Below are 18,149 nucleotides of genomic sequence, written 5' to 3' on the forward strand. Positions count from 1 at the left end.
CCAGGGTTAGAAGGCACAGTCAGGTCCTCAACCCCAGGGCACACAGCCCTAGTGCACACAGAATCAGGTTCCTAAAGTGCATGGCTGATGGGGGAGTTCACCAACGCATTGCGCTCATCACGCAGTGCTTGTGGGATACCTGGAGGCCAGAATGCATTTTCCTGTCCCCCAGAGCTCTGTGCTGTCGGGCACAGCATAGATTGTGTGGGTGTGCAAACCACACATTCCACATGTGGACCTTGCTTTTCTGGGAAGGAGGTAAGCTGGATCTTGCCTTCCCCCTATGCTTTCCTGACATGCCAACAATTGTCGTATGTATGACCTTAGTGTCTTAGGCTGTTCCGACTTTCCCTTTTGTACTTGGAGTAACTCATGCCAGAGCAAAGGAGGAAGCAACAAAGGAAAGACTGCCTAAAATTTAGCAAAGCCCTCCCATATAGTAATGAAATTGAAAACTTGATGATATTATTCAATCATGAGGGTGATACAATCATTGGCATATGCTTCTGTAAAAAAAAAAAATCATGTTTACAACAGTCACAACTAAAAATGCATGTGAAGATCAGTGGAAGAAAAATGTGGAGCTAACTCTGCAGCAGGGAAATGCTTGAGTAACAAGCAGAAGGTTGCCAGTTCAAATCTCTGCGGGTACTATATCAGGCAGCAGCAATATAGGAAGATGCTGAAAGGCATCATCTTATATTGCATGAGAGGAGGCAATGGTAAATTATCCTGTATTCTGCCAAAGAAAACCACAGGGCTCTGTGGTTGCCAGGAGTCGACACCAACTTGACGGCACACTTTAACTCTGCACTAAAACAGTATGTAAAATCAGAGCCTATAGGCATTCTCTGTATGGAGTCGGAGATCTCCATAATGGATCATATCTGAAAAAATGAACAAAATTATCTTCATGTTGATGAGGTGGAGGCAGAGCATCCGTACAAATTTAATGTCTACATGTCTTGCAGGTCACCAATGACTGCATAAACCAGCTGTTGGGCTTGTGGTCTGGAGGCCAGGAGATGATTTCATAGGCAGCCAAGGAGGCAAAGAAGCGAGTTGTTAGGCAGGTAAAGGAGGGTGTGGAGCTTCTCCAGGGAGCCACTGCACCAGCACCAAGCACCGAGGGACTGAGAGTTCTATGGTAGCCTTTGCATCTTCCTGGATCTTCTTGTGGCCTTGATCTGAAGCCTGCATGGGACTTGCCTCTTCCTCTTGAATGGAATAGATGGAGGGAAGGCCCTGGGCTGCCAAGTGGGTACTGTGTTGCCAGACCTGAGCTTCAGAATGGGCCATCTTAGCCACTACTCCTGATATCTCCTGAGGGATGATGAAGGAAGATCTGGAGCTGAGGGTGGAGGGTCTCAATAGGAGTTACTAAATAACTCATCATCATCAATTTTATTACGGCCATTGGCCAGCAGAAATAGGAATAACAAATCTGTCCAATACAACAATCAATAAACAATGCTAAAACACAATAAAACAGAATACAATCACTCATAATAAATTACTTTAAAAAAATAAACAGCTCTCACAATTAAGCACTTAATAGGGACCTTAACCTTATAGCAATGTAGAAAAATTTAGCTACAATTTTTGTCATCTCGGAGCTTGAATCCGCGAGACAGTAATATGTATAAAAGAGCTCACATCTTCCAGGAAATTTGATGGAAAATAAGTTCTTCTCTAGCATCCCGATACAAAGAGCAATATAGCAAAACATGGGTGACAGTTTCCAGGAGGCCAGATCCACAAGGGCAAAAAATCGTACTAAATAACTCATAACTAGAGCTTCCTCAGAATGGGTAGCGGTTTTCCCTCTAATGCAGTGTTTCTCAATGTTTTTAGAGTCATGGACTGGCACATTCTTCATGTGCAGTTTCTCGGAGCAGCAGTTAGTAAAGGGTCACCCCCCACCCCAACCCCAGGCCCCCCAAAACAATTTTGGGCCGGTAGGGGCCACCGCCGAAAACTCTCCAGAGCTCATTTCCAGGCAGCCCTCATTGCTGGATAATGTTCATTCGAGGAAGCTAAATGAATGTTATCCAGGAGCAAGGGCTACCTGCCTAGAAATGAGCTCCTTAGAACTTGCCCATGCTCTGTGGATCCCAGGCCCCATCCCTCTACATGTGATGGACCAGTACCCTGACAGACCAGTACCCAACAGCTCACGGACTGGTGGTTGAGAAACACTGCTCTAACATGTGTGTGTGTGTGTGTGTGTGTGCGCGCGCATGTGCTCAAAGGTTTTTTGATGTCTGCTCAGTTAATTTTAGATCGCACTCAGGCTGGATCAGGAAGATTCCCATTTTTAATGTGCCACCCAGAAAAAAAATTAATTCTGCACACAGATGGAAAAAAATAGAGAGAAAACACCGATGAGCAGTCTCAGGAGGTATTGAGTTTCTGGGGCCCTCATATGATAGCAGAGGCGCCACAGGCTCTGTGGATCCCAGGCCACGGGATTCTCTACCTCAGAATTGGTCTCATCAGATATGAGGTCCAAGCACCAGTATGTCCTGACAAGTCAAGATCAAGACTCCTGGCATCTTGCAGCCAAAGCCCAGAGTTATCAAAGCTTTATCTAGCAAGGAATCTATATTTAAATATACATGGTATAGAACACAGTGAGTGAAATGATTGTGTAAGGGCACAGGCTTATTTTGTATATTAAAAATTTAATGGATTTTTAAAATTCAGGGGTTCATCCAGATTCCCCCCCCCAATATAGTAGAAGACATAGCAGACAATAGCTCTATTATTCACACATTATGTTCAATACTCATACAATCTGTGTGCAGCGTACACAGGTACAGTTACAGGTTGGATGCAGATACAATAGTACACTTACCTAACTAGGACTACAAAGAAAAAGGATTTCCAGCTTAGAAAATTCGCTTCTCCCCACCTCTGCCTCATCCCAGTGCCTCTCATGCTCACACACTGTACTACTGATTCTGACCGTAGAAAGGGAAGAGGAGGAAAACTCTTCTCTTGGACATCCTCTTTGCTTTCTAGCCTTCTTCCTTCATCCTCAAACACACTTTGCACCTGGCTTTCCATCCTGCATGGAGGGTAAGGGAGAGAAATTGGATTGTGCTCATAGTTGTTTTTAAGGATTATGTACAGGAAACCCTGGAGCCAAATATGACAACTGTCAAATTATTTAGGATTGTACTTTCAGGGTACAATTTACATAAGGGCATTTTTATCCACTCTCCAGGCTATCTAGTCCAGCCTGCCTGCATTTAAGTGAGTTGTTGGATACAAAACACCCCATGACTATTATTTGCATCAGAAAACTTAATTATTGCATTACAGTTATTTACAGCATTATAATACTATCATCACAGAATTTGCTATGCTGCAACTATTTAAAATTAATTACAGTGCAATTACAATTATTTAGGAACTCTTTGGTGCGATCAGTAAAGTATCATCATGTAGATATCCCATAAATAACTTCCAAGTGCTTGATGCATGCACCACTTTCTAGCTAACTATGGTTCATACCTGTTCCAGCTTTGTTTAGTTTTGGGAACCCAGACAAGATGGTGTAATGAACTGAGGCTGTATTTGTCATGATAGCACATTGGTTTTAAAAAGCCCCAACCAGTGTTCTAATTTTTTTCATCTGTGTGCAGAATGAGTTTTTTGACAGTCTAGACCTGTGCTTTTGCTCCTTGCTACTTCATCATGTTACCAGGCACAAGCTTCTTTTATTAAAGGGCAGGAATCTAGAGCCCAGGAGATTCTATTTGACATTCAGAGGCAACTGGAGTTTCCTGCTATGGGATAGTTTTGTGGTTCTCTGGCTAATGAGCTCAGATCTCAAGGAGGTTCTTTGCCTACTAGGCAACAGAACTGGAGTTTGAGAAATTGACTTTAGAATCTTTTAACCACACAAGCATGTGCCTTGCTTTTTCATAACATTTTGGAACAAAGAAAGGTGGCTGGCTAGCCTGGGTTAAGAATACCTTCTTTTGTTTTATGTTTGAAAGATTAGTGTACATATACTGAGAGAAGCTGGATTGGAAGAAGATGAGCGTGGTTTTAAAGTTGGAGGAAGGAACATCAGTAACCTGCACTACGCTGATGAAACCTCCACTCTGATAGCTGAGAATGCGGATGATCTGCAAGCTCTAGTTTTAACTTTTATATGTGTTTTAATTGTTTTATGTTAACCGCCCAGAGAAGAAAGTTTGGGCGGTATAGAAGTTTTATAAATAAATAATGACAGTCAAGGAGCACAGTGAAAAAATGGGACTATGACTAAATGTAAAGAAGACTAAACTAATGACAACAGGTACAGGAACCAGCCTCAGAACTGATAATGAAGACACTGAAGTGGTGGATAGCTTCTGCATTTTAGTATCAACCGTCAACAGTAAAGGATCCAGCAGTCAAGAAATACGCCGCAGACTAGCACTTGATAGGGCTGCAATGAAGGACTTGGAAAAGATATTTAGATGCCGTGACATGTCTATACCGACAAAGATTAGAATTGTTCAGACAATAGTATTTCCCATGACACTCTATGGATGCGAAAACCGGAATTTGAAGAAGCAAGATAGAAAAAGTATTGACGCTTTTGAACTTTGGTGCTGGAGAAGACTTTTGAGGATACCATGCTGGGAAAAGTTGAAGGAAAGAGAAGAAGAGGACGACCAGCAGCAAGGTGGATGGACTCAATTAAGACAGCAATGAATGCACCACTGAGATACCTTAAAGACGAAGATGAAAACAGAGCATCCTGGCGAGAATATATGTATGTGGTTGCTAAGATTCAACACCGAGTTGATGGCACTTAATCAATCGACATCATGCATATGTAATCAGAGGTGCTGGAGCAGTGTAGTGTGTGTGTAATGATAGAAATATACCCGAATAGATTAGATTAGTTTAGTTTGAAATATATACAAGGATCAATATATCTATAGGTGTCTATCAATCAATGTAAGCAGCAGTAACAGCATATCAGCAAAAGCCATTGATATTTCTGTATGAACCTTAGAATTCAGAAATGAAAGAAAATATCAGAAATACAACTACATATTAAACTTTACACCTATGACTAGTGTACACCCAGCAGTAATAACATTTATGATATTAATTGTTGAATAGTGCTCCTCAAAAAATGCTGTGGTGGGTATTTGTCATTTAAATTGCTTTTGTTGCCAAACGGCAAACTCAAAGATATGTTGTCATTTTTCTTGAATCTTGGTAAAAGATCAGAGTTCATAAATTGGCTGTTGTGATCCACATTTTGGTGAAAGGTTGTTTGCTTCCTTGAGAAGCAAACACTTATTTGAAAAAGACTTACAGGACTTCAGTTTCAAGCATTATTTAAAATAATGGATGTTTTCAAAGAGTATTGAACAGAACAAATAATTTACTTCATTTTTTAAAAGTGGTTTTCAACCAGTCCTTGTCTTTTACTGTGTAGGTGAAATGTTTACTCTTAAACAGCTTTTTTTTTTTTTACCCTCTAGGGTTTGTTTAATTTCATCAGGTGCTTCAGTACTGCAGAAAAATGCAGTGGCAATACTGCTGAGTCATAGTGGCAGATGGATTCTTATGGCCTTTTCACAGACGATTGCAAAAATTGAGAGATTTTAGTGCAGTGGCACTTGTCCTTCTAGCATAAGTAAAAGTAACATCCTGACCCCACGCAGTGATATAGTTCTGCTGCAGGGGTGAATGCAGCTACTGTGGGAGATATTATCAGTAGCACAGAGATTCAGTACAAAAGGTATCCACTTACCATTGGAATGCATTATATTTATGTTAAAGGGAGATGAAATAAACATTGTTTATGTGTATAAAATAGTATATACAGGAGTTGTAGAGGGTAACAGTATCACAGACATTAGGCAATAGACACTGGAGATAACATTTGTTGTATCCCAGCATACTGGAAATCTCAAAAACAGACAGCAAGGCTTTAGATTTTCAACAGAGAACACAAGCTGCAGAGTTTTAATGTCACTGTTCCTTTACATGAATTCTGTGAAGCCATACTCTCGTTCTTCGTCTTAGAATGCTCCTTGGCCTATGAGTCTAGCAGAAAACCTGGGATGGATAAACATCCCAGGAATCTTCTGGCATCTTGGCTAGGATGAAGGAATGGCTCCATCATCAACACAATACCATTTTGCATACTTCCTGCCAAGGTAACTAACCCTCCATGAAAGAGGGAGCCTACAAAGCTCACATACTGGCCCTATACATTTTTGTATTTTAAAACCCAATAAACAAATGAGCATAACAAAATTACCTCAAAGACAGCTGGCTCTACAAACCAGCTAGGGCCTAGCATTTGGATTTAAGCCAGTTTAGTTTGGCCAGTTTTAAGCCAGTTTTGCCCCTGTAACTCCAATGGCATTTTGTTTGGTGCTTCATGAGTGGCATTCCAAATGTGTTTTGAACAGATGCGAGAGAATTGTATCCCAGTCCAATTAACTAGATATTATTTCCTTTTAAAGGTGATATCATAATCCTCTCAGTTTTTCATAGTCTTCTCCCAAGCGAGTCATCCCATAAGCACCAGCTGGCCATATCTGATCTAGGTTGATTCTGGGTCAGCTGCAAGCAACGTGTCTATGATCATGTTACCAGGGGTGTATCTAGGGTGGGGCAGGCAGGGCACGTGCCCCGGGCGCCTCTCTAAGGGGGGGCACCATTTTTAAAAATTAATTTCTTTTTAAAAATGGCCACTGAAAACAAAATGGCCACTGCTCATGCTCAAATGGCCTCTGTGAGGCCCTAGGCCATGCCAGGCCTCGCAGAGGCCATTTGAGCATGCACGGAGGCCATTTTGTTTTTAGCGGCCATTTAATTTTTTTTTTAAAAAAAAATGGCCACTGCACATGCTCAAATGGTCCCTGCAAGGCCCTAGAGGCCAGTGGGGGGGGGAACCTTTGTAGGATCCCTGCCCACAGCCTTTAGGAAGCCCCCCAAAGGGGCTACAGGTTTGTTTGTTGTTGTTTTTTAAAAAATAATATAATATAAGTCAGTGTACACATATTTAGTTTGGCACTATGTACAGAGAATCAGGGCTTGTGAATACAAGAGATGTACAGAGAATCAGGGCTTGTGAATACTGAGCTGAAGCTTATGAGCTAAGATTGTATTCATTTGCTCTTAATTTGCTTCTTGTGATAAGTGAGTTAAATGTGATGTCTTAATAATATGGCTATTAATGATGAGTTTGTCTTTTAATGAGTGTGAAATCCTTAGTATTAAGGCCCACTGAGAGTTTCTTGCTCTCTTTCTCTCATTTTAACTGTCTTTCTGAAATGCTAGAATATATTCCAAGCAGTGACACAGTTTTCTCTGCATATCCTTTAATTATTTTCAGAGTATCTGGGGAAAGTCAAATTCCCCATTTATTTTTAAAACTTATGTAATAGTGATGCTACAATGTATAGTAGAAAATTAGACAGGCACTTCTGTTTAGTTTTCCAAGTACACCTTCACATTGTATTTGGGTATTTCATGAGCCCCAGCATCCTGAAATTTGTAGTTTTCCAGCATTTTTTGGTCTGGCTACGTCCACTGCTAAATAGTTTTTGAAAGATTAAAAGATTAACGAGCTTGACTTTTATTTTTCAGCTGATATTATGGTAAAGTTATCTGAAAGATGGGTGTCAGATGTTTGAACAGGAGGCGCAATTTCAGTGTTTGCCCTAGGCACTATTTTCCCTAGATACGCCTCTGCTACCTTTGCCTGTCCCCGAAGCAAACCCTGCCATTGGTGGTAGTTAAGGGATAATGGAATGATCTGCTCAGGGAAAGACATAAATGGCCTATTGAGTTTCGGGCTGCAACTTGGGTTAGCTAGGGCCAGCTTGCCATGGTGTTCTGTTTTGCTTGTACTTGCACATCTGGTTTGTTAGAATGCTTTCAAACACAGTAGTTCTGCAGAAGAGCCAGATGAAGCGATTTCAGCCCCGACAAATGGAATTTTTAGTTTATCTTTTATCACAAAGAACCCAAATTCTGTCCCCGATTCCCCCACATATGCATGCTCAACTCCCATCCCTTAACCTAGCTATTCCTGATGCACTGCCACTGTTCTTCACTGCTGAATTGGTGGCAAACAAGAATGCTGCTGCACGCAGCAGTGGCAGCAACCATGGAAGAGGGAGAGCAGGCAGGACCTCATTAATGGAGCTGAGCTAAAGAGACACTGGCCATAGAGTTGGAATGTCTAGAATGGCACCTGTGGCTCTGTGGCGCTGCTGGCTAAGCAAGCAGGGAGATGTCCTCTGAAGTAATCTGCCTCACCCTGCTGCACAATAGCGCAGATGATTCTCAGAATTCCCCCATATTCTCACCCTGAGGATCTTTGAAGAATATTTGGAGCACACAGTCATCCCAATTCTGTGTTTGTGGGGTGCGGGGAAAGGATATATTTTGTAGCTGATATCTACATGATATCCCACATGATCATCATGTTGGAGGGGGTCAGAATATATTTCAGGTATCTGTAGCTTTACCAGTAATAGTCATGTGCAACTAATGATATGTATGGCCAAAATAAGCCTTTCAACATTAGTTTATGTTTTAAACCCATTTCTTCCTGAAAACTCAGAGTAATATATAATTTCACCCCATCTATGGAATTCCCTCAAAAAAGTATGTGTTGGGGGTAATTACTTATATAGCAGAGTATTTCAGGAGCTCACTCACTCCCATTACAGCAGAAGTTAACAAGGTCTCGGGGGCAACAGCTTGTAAATGATAAGCATGGAGATTCTTGTAAGGTTAAATTAATCGACTATTCAGAAGTTCATGATGATAGGAAAGCCCTATATCTAACTGCTGGCTACATGGTGATCAGAGAGAGACCTATAGAAGCATGGTGCTCAGAGAGATAGAGAAGGAGACCCTAACTATCTATCTCTACTCTCAATGCCCCTAGTGGTCATTGTACTGGTGCAAAAGGTTGATGATGTCATCTGGAGCTGGACCTCCAATAGTGTGCTTTGCACCATCTTTAGATATATATTTTAAAAGGTGAGAATGTTTTTATTTTAATGCATTTTAAGATTTTGTTGTTTTATGCTGGCATGTTTATCTCTCTGCTCTGTTTTAATGTTTTCGTATTTGTTTTATGTTTATATTATATTATATTATATTATAATAATTATATATAAGACACTCTCCCTTGAGGGTGTCTTAATTAAAAATGTAAATGAGGTCACAATAAAACCATCAAAATGAAATGCCAATTACAGCACAATGCATACTTGAAGAAAATTATAATAACCCCATACCTGCTTAATCTCTGCTGTTAGAAATTAGAACCACACCCTCCAAAGGCTCAGGATTAGACGCTGAAAAACTGAAGTAAGCTCACAGTTGTGAGGCAGCCAATAAAAATACCTCTTTTAGTGCATCTGCCAGTCAAATTCAACCTGTGGATGGTACAGTTAAGGTGAGTTCTTCATTAAGCATCAAGATCGCCATGAAGCATAAGGCAGGAAGCAGCAACCTCTAAATTACACAGAAGTGCAGAGCTTTGTAGGTCAAAGCAGCAAAGTGCAATTATATCCAGAAGAAAACAGGAAGCTGGAGCAGACGGAGAAGGACTAGTGTAAGAAAACTTTCAGTGACCCACCCCAGTAGCTAAGGCAGTGATCGTCACTATTTTTCAGGTGGGGACCATTTTGGCCAAAATACAAACAAACAAAAACCTTCAGTGTGGGAGCCATTACTCATTTCTTGGCACTTTCCCAGTGCCAGGGAACCCTTTAAGAGAAATGGAGCCCTGTATTGAGCCCCGGCAGTGCCTGTGGAGCACTGGCAGGTGACTCTTCATAGTGACTCTTAAATAGGTTTTAACTGGTTTACAATCTTAATTGTTTTAAATGGCTCATTTATCTTGTTTTATTGTTTTTGTTCATATGAACCACCTCAAGCCTCTGGGTTAGGTGGTATAGAAATGTAATAAATAAATAAAACAAGGGCACTCCTTGCCAATGCTTTCCCCCTAGAATTATAGGACTGGGGAGGACCACACTTCCTGGCAGCCTGTGTAGACTTTCCAGATGCCTTCCCAGATAGCACTGGGGCTGGAGAGGGCTCTGTTTCCCTCAAAGGAGCCCTACCGGCACTGGGTAAAATGCTGCACTGTGTGGTGGGCACAGTTGCCTCCATACAGTGCCAGGAGGGCAGCGTGGAGTATTCAGCTTCAGCCAGGGGTGCCGAAGTGTCACACGGGCCTATTAAACAATTAGTCGGGGAGCCATACTTAGGGTTGAGGGGCGTTGCCACTGGCTCCTGGGCACCTTGCAATGGAAAACACTGCAGTCGCTTGGGATTGTATTCTGATCCAGTTGAATGTAAAGGCGCTGAGCTAATTTCATGAGGGACCAAGAGAAAAGGGGCCAATATTGTGCTGTCTAAAGCATTTGCTCATTGTTCAACATGAGAGGATACCTAATCAGCCCTGGTCAGCTGCTCTGGAAAAATGTGGAGCCACACTACCCAGAGAAGGAAGCTGTTGTGTGATTATCAGCAGCATAGACTTTTGGACATCAGTATATCATTCAAGACCCACTCAGTCTTTCATGATGGAAGAACTCACTTCTTGAGCTGATTTGCTAATCTCTAAAGCTATAGCTGGATGATAGCTGGTTACCAGCTGCTGGCTATTGCTAAGTTGCTCTTCCACGTTTTTGTCTACAGCAACTCACCAAGTCCGATGTGCAATGCGCTATCAAATATAAACGGCTACAAAAAGAAAACACACACAAGCTTTTTTTATCACTGAGGTCGTAAAATGAGTTGTTTGGAAGTACATTATGTGCCCTTTTAATCTGAGCACTGTATAAACTGGAAACTGAGGGCTGGCATTTCAGTAGTATGCATTCAAAGTCATGCTTGGAATCTGCAAAAGAACAAATGATGTGGGCTCTTGCCCTGTTCCTTTTACTAAGAAGCAAAGACCTGCAAAATTAATTTTTCAGCACAGAGACAACTCTGCAGCATTTTAAGTGCAGTCTTTGTGCAGACACTCTGCCACTAACTTTAGCCATTAGCTAGTATAGAGGCATGGTTTTATCTTTCAGCAAAGGATTAGTCCATTCCAATCCCATCAAATATAGTTGTTGCTACCCATATATTTAATTGACCTTATTTTAAAATATCTTTCGCATCATTATTACACAGAGATTAGCATTCTCAAAGGTGATGATGGGATGAGCTATACAAGTACGAAGAAGCATTCTAACAACTATTTCCATAAGCTATGGAAGAGATACACACTCTTTTGTGGTGCGTGCGGCTGAATCTTTTCTGTTCTCTTCTTTCGCCAGGAAGATATGAGTGGCTGGAGTGGTTGCTTCTATAAATAGCTACTTTATGTCAGCTAGATGCCAATCTTTTTGGAGAGGGTCAGTCCCCAGTTTGTCTTGGTACTAGGCATCATGCGGACCCAAGAACAAGCATAGAAACCACCCAGGACCAGGCAGGTCATCCCCATCCATAACAAACTCCATAAAATTCACCCAAAGCATCCAGATCACTTTTCTCCAGAACAATAAGGTAAGTGCATTGTTTCCTGCAATAATCTGACACTAACTGTCTTACCAGGTCACAGCTTCTAAGCTTACAACAATAACTGGATAACTTACTACAGTAATTTGCCTCACCATTTGTTTTTTCTAGGTTGCTGCTTAACAGATGCTAGTTCAACGGTTGGCTACTTCACTGAATTGTTAGAATTCTCTTAAATGAGTGTGAAAGTGAGTTTGTGTTTTAAGATGGCAAATGAAGGTTTAAGAAAAGTGACATCGGAGTCAATCATAGATGGAGATTTTTTCTTTATTTATTTTTTAAAAAATTTCACTCTGGTAGCACAAAGAGCCTTACCTAGCAAAGATGAGCAGTTGCATAAGGAAGTGAGAAGGCCCAGCCTGCCTTGCAATCAATTTTGTTTTATGTAATCGACAAGCCACTGGTCCATTAGGGCTGCATATGCACTCTTAGGAGAACATGCTTCTTGTCATGTTTGCAAGGAACCAACTGCTGGAATCCAAAATTAAAATCACAGCATTCACAAGCAAATAAGAATAAAATGCAACACCTGAGTCAATAATTCTTGTTAAAATGCAAAAATGTGATTTTCCTCTCCCTCTCTAGTGAGGAAACCCCATCAGACAGCCACGATGCTATCACATTCTGCCATGGTCAAAGAGAGGAAGCAGCAAGCATCCGCCATCATGAAGGAAATCCAGAGAAATGGTATGGAATTAAATCCCTGTTACGACTGTATGTCCAGTGTCAGTCTCTAACCTTTCTTTTTAATCTTACAGCATTAACTCTCTTACAGCTTTGCCTCTGGGTGTGCTGCCATAAATAATCTCATGGGGCTATCATGCTGCCTATGGTAACTAATCCTTTTGTAGTTGCCTCTTTTCATTTGAAAGCTATTTTCAGATGAACAACTGCTGTGGAGGAATGAAGTAATCTAACAGCTGATGTACATTCTGCCTGGGACTGACTTTCAGAATATTATTTGGGGAGGGGCTAATATGTCTGGACTCCATATCACAGGATTGTTCCTATAGAGAAGATGCAAATATCTTCCATTTAAAAACTGTCCTCAAAAATCCAAACAATCAAGGATATTTGTAATGGAAATTGTGTTTCAATCTCCACCTCCACCCACTCAAAGCTGACTGTAGTTTTATCCAACCATTCAAGGCACAGTTCCCAACTAATCTCTTTCAAGAAATGTTTTGCAATAGATTTCTTTTTGACATCCTTAGGGCGGAATTCTGAAAGGCTTTGTTTGGCTTTTCAACATTTCCACAAGAAGCAGCTGAAAATATGGCTTACTGTAAAGATTATGAAACCAGTGGCCTCCTTTGGAAAGAACTATGTAGTTTTCTCTTGAAGAAACTACTGAGGGGATGTATAGGCCCCCCAAACAACATGTCAGGCCTCCCCACTTCCCTCCCTTAATTTTGAAACATGGCACTAACATCTGAAACACCCAGACATTCTGCAGTCCACACACTCATGCTTAAGCACATGGAGACCATCCCACCAGTAGTGGCTAGGTAGGTAGCAAGAGCTTTTTCCTCTCCTTCCAGAGAGATCCACTGTCCAGTCCTTACTGTCCATTCTTCTTTGCACAACTTGTAATGGGAACACAGTCCCACAATTTGTTCCCTTTACTCCCACAAACACAAGAATGATGACCGTAGAGCTGACTTCTCTCTTATGGAGAGCAGGGCAGATCTACACGACAGGTATTGGTTTTAACCGCAGCTTAGCTGTTGTGGTTTAGGAATCTTCGGAACTGTAATTTGGAGAGGTGCTGAGAATTATCTGCTAGAGACCTCTAGCCCTGCTCATAGAACCACAGCCCTCAGATTTTCCTAGTGACAGGAGCCTTCACTGAATACATGGAGGGGAGAACACCACTGCTGCCGCCACCAGCACCCATGTGTCCACTGGCATGCCCCTGAGCGCCTTCATGTTTAGCATTTGTCTGCAAAGGGAATACCTAATCATGGGTAGGGTTCCTTGGAGCTGTGCCACCATAGGAAGCATGACCTGCTGTGGCAGGGGTGGAAATGTGTGAGGTATTCATATTGTACTGTCTCCCTGCACCCCCACTCCATGGTTAGTATCAGCTTTGGCTAATGATTTTAAGTCAGCGAAACAGCACAGGAAGAAAGGGTTTAAAAAACAACAACACATCCCCAAATACTACAGTCCAAATCAATGTCCCCCACCCCCACCATGGCTAATTTCAATGAAAGAAAAAGATATTAGATTAGGGTTGCCAACTCTGACTAGAGCTATTGCTGGACTTTCCCCAATATCGTTTCCAGTGTTTTCCACATATCAAGCAATTAAAACCTCCAGGATTGCTTTTAATAATTTTCAGATTCATGCTGATTGCTGGAAACTTCAGGTCCATCCTGGAGGGTTGGCAGCCAGCTGCAAATTTCACACATCACATCTAGTTTGGCAATGAGTCTAGAGTGTAGATACGCTTCTCAGTGGAACATAGCTGTATGCTTGACAATGCACTCTCTGTTTCAAAAATGACAGCATCTCCCAAGTTCACTATATGCCTTGATTTTTCTGGAGAATAAAACAATCATCGTTAACAATAAAGTTGATAAACACGTGCAAGTTTGTCATCTCTAAATGTGAAGAAATGAATAGCAAAGGATGCTGTGTTTTAAAGCTCATAATTCAAAACCTGCTTGACAAGACATACCAGCAATGATTTGCTCACAACAATACCATGGAGCATTGAGAGGTCTGCCACTTCAAGAGGTCCAGCCTTTCTCTCTCTCAAGACCTGACCTGTTTTCATATTGCTCTTCCCTCTCTCCCAGTACAAGCTGACTAGGAGCAGGGAGCTGGATTTGTGCAAACGTTTCCCAAAGATTGCAAGTGGTGGTCTATAGCTAATTCCCTGTCCTGAAGTCATTCAAAGGTAGAGTAGCTTCACACGACCCCCATTTTGGATATATTTTCAACCTATGCTGACTTGGTTTTCAGCCCAGATTGAATGTGTAAAGTAAAGCAGTTACCTGAGTACCCCACCACATGCTCAAATCCTGGATTATGTCACATGTGGGTTGAGAATAGGCACTGCAATGGAAAATGGTCATGAGAATGTATGAAATGCTTGCTGTGAATGTCCAGTCTGGCAGATGCCATGAATTCATACATTGTAAACCTCAATACAAATATTCCTTCATGTTTGCAAATTGAAGGCTGATGGATAAGTAGTTCACTCCACTGACATCCTTCTTGCATTGCTATTTGCAAATAGAGTACTTCCTTCATATTAGTTCTTTTAATCTGACAAATTATGGCCACTCAGGCATTCAGCATGTTAGTGGGTCAAAACAATTAGAGCATCAAGAGACTTATTGTGGCCTCAGTATAATCAAGTATCTCTAGTTACGTTGTGTTAATTACTTTAATTATTAAATTCTGAGTTGGGCTGCCATACTTTCTGGCATATGCTTTTGAAATGGAAGGCAAAACAGACTGAATTTTGTTCAGGTACATAATTCAGCCTCCATTAATGACCCCGAAATCTATTCCTTTAACCTGACCAGCAGCTTTTTTTAATTAATGGGGGTGGGAAATAATGCTTTACTGCACAATAATGGGGGAAATCATGGCTTATTATTTAATGATGGAAAGAGTATATTAATGTTTTCAAATGCAAAACATTATGTATTCTCTTCATTTTTTGTTAAAGAATTCCATCCACTTCAAGTTTACCTTGGCCAAGGCATTTCAGCATACTTGTGTCTAAATCCGTGTATTTCATTAAAGACTCAACATATTATAATAAGCCTAGAAAGCTGCCAAAGCTATTCTCAAGTACCTATTGGCTGGCTTCCTTCTTACAGGAACATTCTCTGGCTACCCATTCATTCTCTTGCACATAGAAACTGGAGCTGTCAGGTGCAAACTTCTTCTTTTAAAAAGGTACAGTACCAATGCTCCAGGGGGAAAAACATACTAAACAATCAAACAAAAATACAACCTTCATTCCAGTCCCCATTTTGTTTCCCTTTATACAAATGTATGCTCATATTTCCCGGCACAAAAGTAAGTTCTCCTATCTCTTAAAACTATGATTAAAGGAATAGGAAGTGGATGGCAAGATAGCATTGGATCTAGAGCATTGTGCAATTCAGTCTAATAGTAGTGAATACATCTGTGCTATCAAACATAAACAAACCATAACAATTATGAGTGGGTGGCAACCCTGCTTCACTTCTGCAGTCAGCTGTATTGGCATATCAGCAGTTTTCACTTCAGGATTCATGTGGTTCACTTCAGGATGCAGTTTTCACTTCAGGACTCATTTTGCTTATGCCAAATTTAGGGTGGTTTGGGTGCCTTTTGTGAAGCAGCTCTGAAAACAAGGTTCCTTTATATTTGTCAGTATTCAGGGAAGAAGAACTTCCAAGCGGTGGCCATTTAAAGTGAAGTATTTTTTTAAAAATGTGAATACTTGGATTTTGTAGTGAATTTCTTTCCGTTATTGTTTTGTTTTGTTTAACGAAGATGGATCCAACATCCTGCAGGTTTTTTTTTTTCTTTCTTTCCAAATTTCCTTTCAATCCATGCAACTTGGACAGATGACTGTAAATATGTTCTCCTTACTGGCCACCTTACTGGATGCCTTCCTCTGTTTCAGCTATTATCCAAAGTAATATACAGGTGGCCCTCGTTATCCGCGGTCCCGGCACTCACGGTTTCACATATCTGCAGTTGGGCAATATAGACCCAACCTCATTATCCACAATTTTAAAATAGGCAAAATTGGCCTATCTGTGGTTCCTGGGTGGCTGGAAATGACTTGTGATGTCATTTCTGGCCACCATTATGAAGTTCTTTTTTAAAAAATCAAAAATTTCCCCAAGAGTTTTTGAAAACATTTAGAGGATTTGAGGGTGGAGGTGGGGGGCTTTCTGGAGAGCCGGAGGCCTGGAGAGCAAGGTACAGTGCTTTCTTCATTTTATTTATGCTTTCTGGCCCATTTTTAGTATCAAGGAACAGAACCCCCTTATTCCCATACTCAATATCTTGTTATTCATGGTTTTGTTATCCACAGTTGTAGGAACCCCCATGGATAATGAGGGCCACTTGTATTCACACAAGAGGATCTCCCTCAGTGCAGCAACACTGAAAGAAATGCTGACCACACCACTTTTTTCATGCATCTTGTATAAAAACAGCAACTAATGAGCAGACAATCTGGATTATACCTCACACTGAATGCATTGGAGACAGAGGTTTATATGGCAGATTATTCCATAGTCTTTGTTAGAAATTACGGATCCAGGTAACTTCTAGTTCAGGTATGAACAGGGGATGAAAGAATTATGGGCACAATCCTGTACAGAAGGGCATAATTCAATGAAGCTTGCATGGGAGAATTTCCTGGTGGATTGTGCCCTTTTCCTCTTGCTGATATACAAGAGCCCTGGTCAGCCACGACAGACAGAGGCTATGGAATGCTGATAGACAAGAGTCATGTAAATTGCCTTCCTCAGCATTTTCTGGGTAGCCACCCTAGGCAGATAGCTGTTTTTAAAAGGATAGAATGAAATCTTCTGGCTGACAGCCAGGCTAGTGTTGTGCAAGTGCAATGAGAGAAGTTAACACTTAAGAAGTTTGTAGAACTGTGTGAAGTTGTGGTGCTCTGCACTAGTGGAAGTCCTTCTTCCGGAAATATACAAGGTTGCTCTACAAAGTTTCACAACCGGTTGTGCAATGCATTGTACATGCAACCTGTTGCACATCTTGTCAACATCTTCTGCGAGCACAACGATTAGTCTGGAACAGACATTCCTTTCTTTGTACAATGTATTTGTGTGCCATGTCCTTGGGCTAGCACAACAGCATTATGGTACTGCAGCACTAGTCTAGAAGTAAGCCTCTGAAATCAGACTCCATTTCATCTACATGGTTTCATTGTTGGCATCATTGCTTGTCATCAAAGAAGAGCGAATGGCTCATAAGAACTGACTTCTGCCCTTCCCTCAGATGGACAATATTAGTTTATTCAAGATCCACAGAGTGTCATTCAGACACACCTGAGCACTGTTTTATTTGATGATATTAAGAATACGAATATGAATATGTTGTCAAATATTTATATACTGCTTTTCAACAAATGTTCCCAAAGTGGTTTACATAGAAATAAATGGATAGATGGATGTATGAATAAATAAATAGCTCCCTGTCCCCAAAGGGCTCACAATCTAAAAAGAAACATAAGGCAGATACCAGCAACAGCCACTGGAAGGACAGGAATAGGAAGCTGCCATATACTGAGCCAGACCATAGGTCCATCTAACTCAGTATTGTCTACACAGACTGGCAGTGGCTTCTCTAAGGTTGCAGGCAGGAATCTCTCTCAGCCCTATTTTGAAGATGCCAGGGAAGGAACTTGGAACCTTCTGCTTTTCCCAGAGTGGCTCCATCCCAAGGGGAATATCTTACAGTGCTCACACATCAAGTCTCCCATTCATATTCAACCAGGATGGACCCTGCTTAGCTAAGGGGACAAGTCATGTTTGCTACAACAAGACCAGCTCTCCTCCTCTCACCTCAAGGATGCTGTGCTGGGGATG

At 41.3% G+C, this 18,149-nt stretch overlaps 1 protein-coding gene across 1 annotated transcript in view; it reads left to right on the forward strand.

The window, feature by feature from the left end:
• The first annotated feature begins 11,387 nt into the window (after window positions 1-11,387).
• MYOZ2 (myozenin 2) overlaps window positions 11,388-18,149 on the forward strand; it is a 47,748-nt gene continuing 40,986 nt past the window's right edge. The window contains exons 1-2 of the mRNA XM_053251557.1: window positions 11,388-11,559; window positions 12,157-12,258. Of these exons, the coding sequence (XP_053107532.1) occupies window positions 12,183-12,258 (76 nt within the window). The 5' untranslated portion in view covers window positions 11,388-11,559; window positions 12,157-12,182. The remainder of the gene's footprint in view (window positions 11,560-12,156; window positions 12,259-18,149) is intronic.

This window comes from Hemicordylus capensis, chromosome 5 (assembly GCF_027244095.1).
Source record: "Hemicordylus capensis ecotype Gifberg chromosome 5, rHemCap1.1.pri, whole genome shotgun sequence".
Classification (NCBI taxonomy): domain Eukaryota; kingdom Metazoa; phylum Chordata; class Lepidosauria; order Squamata; family Cordylidae; genus Hemicordylus; species Hemicordylus capensis.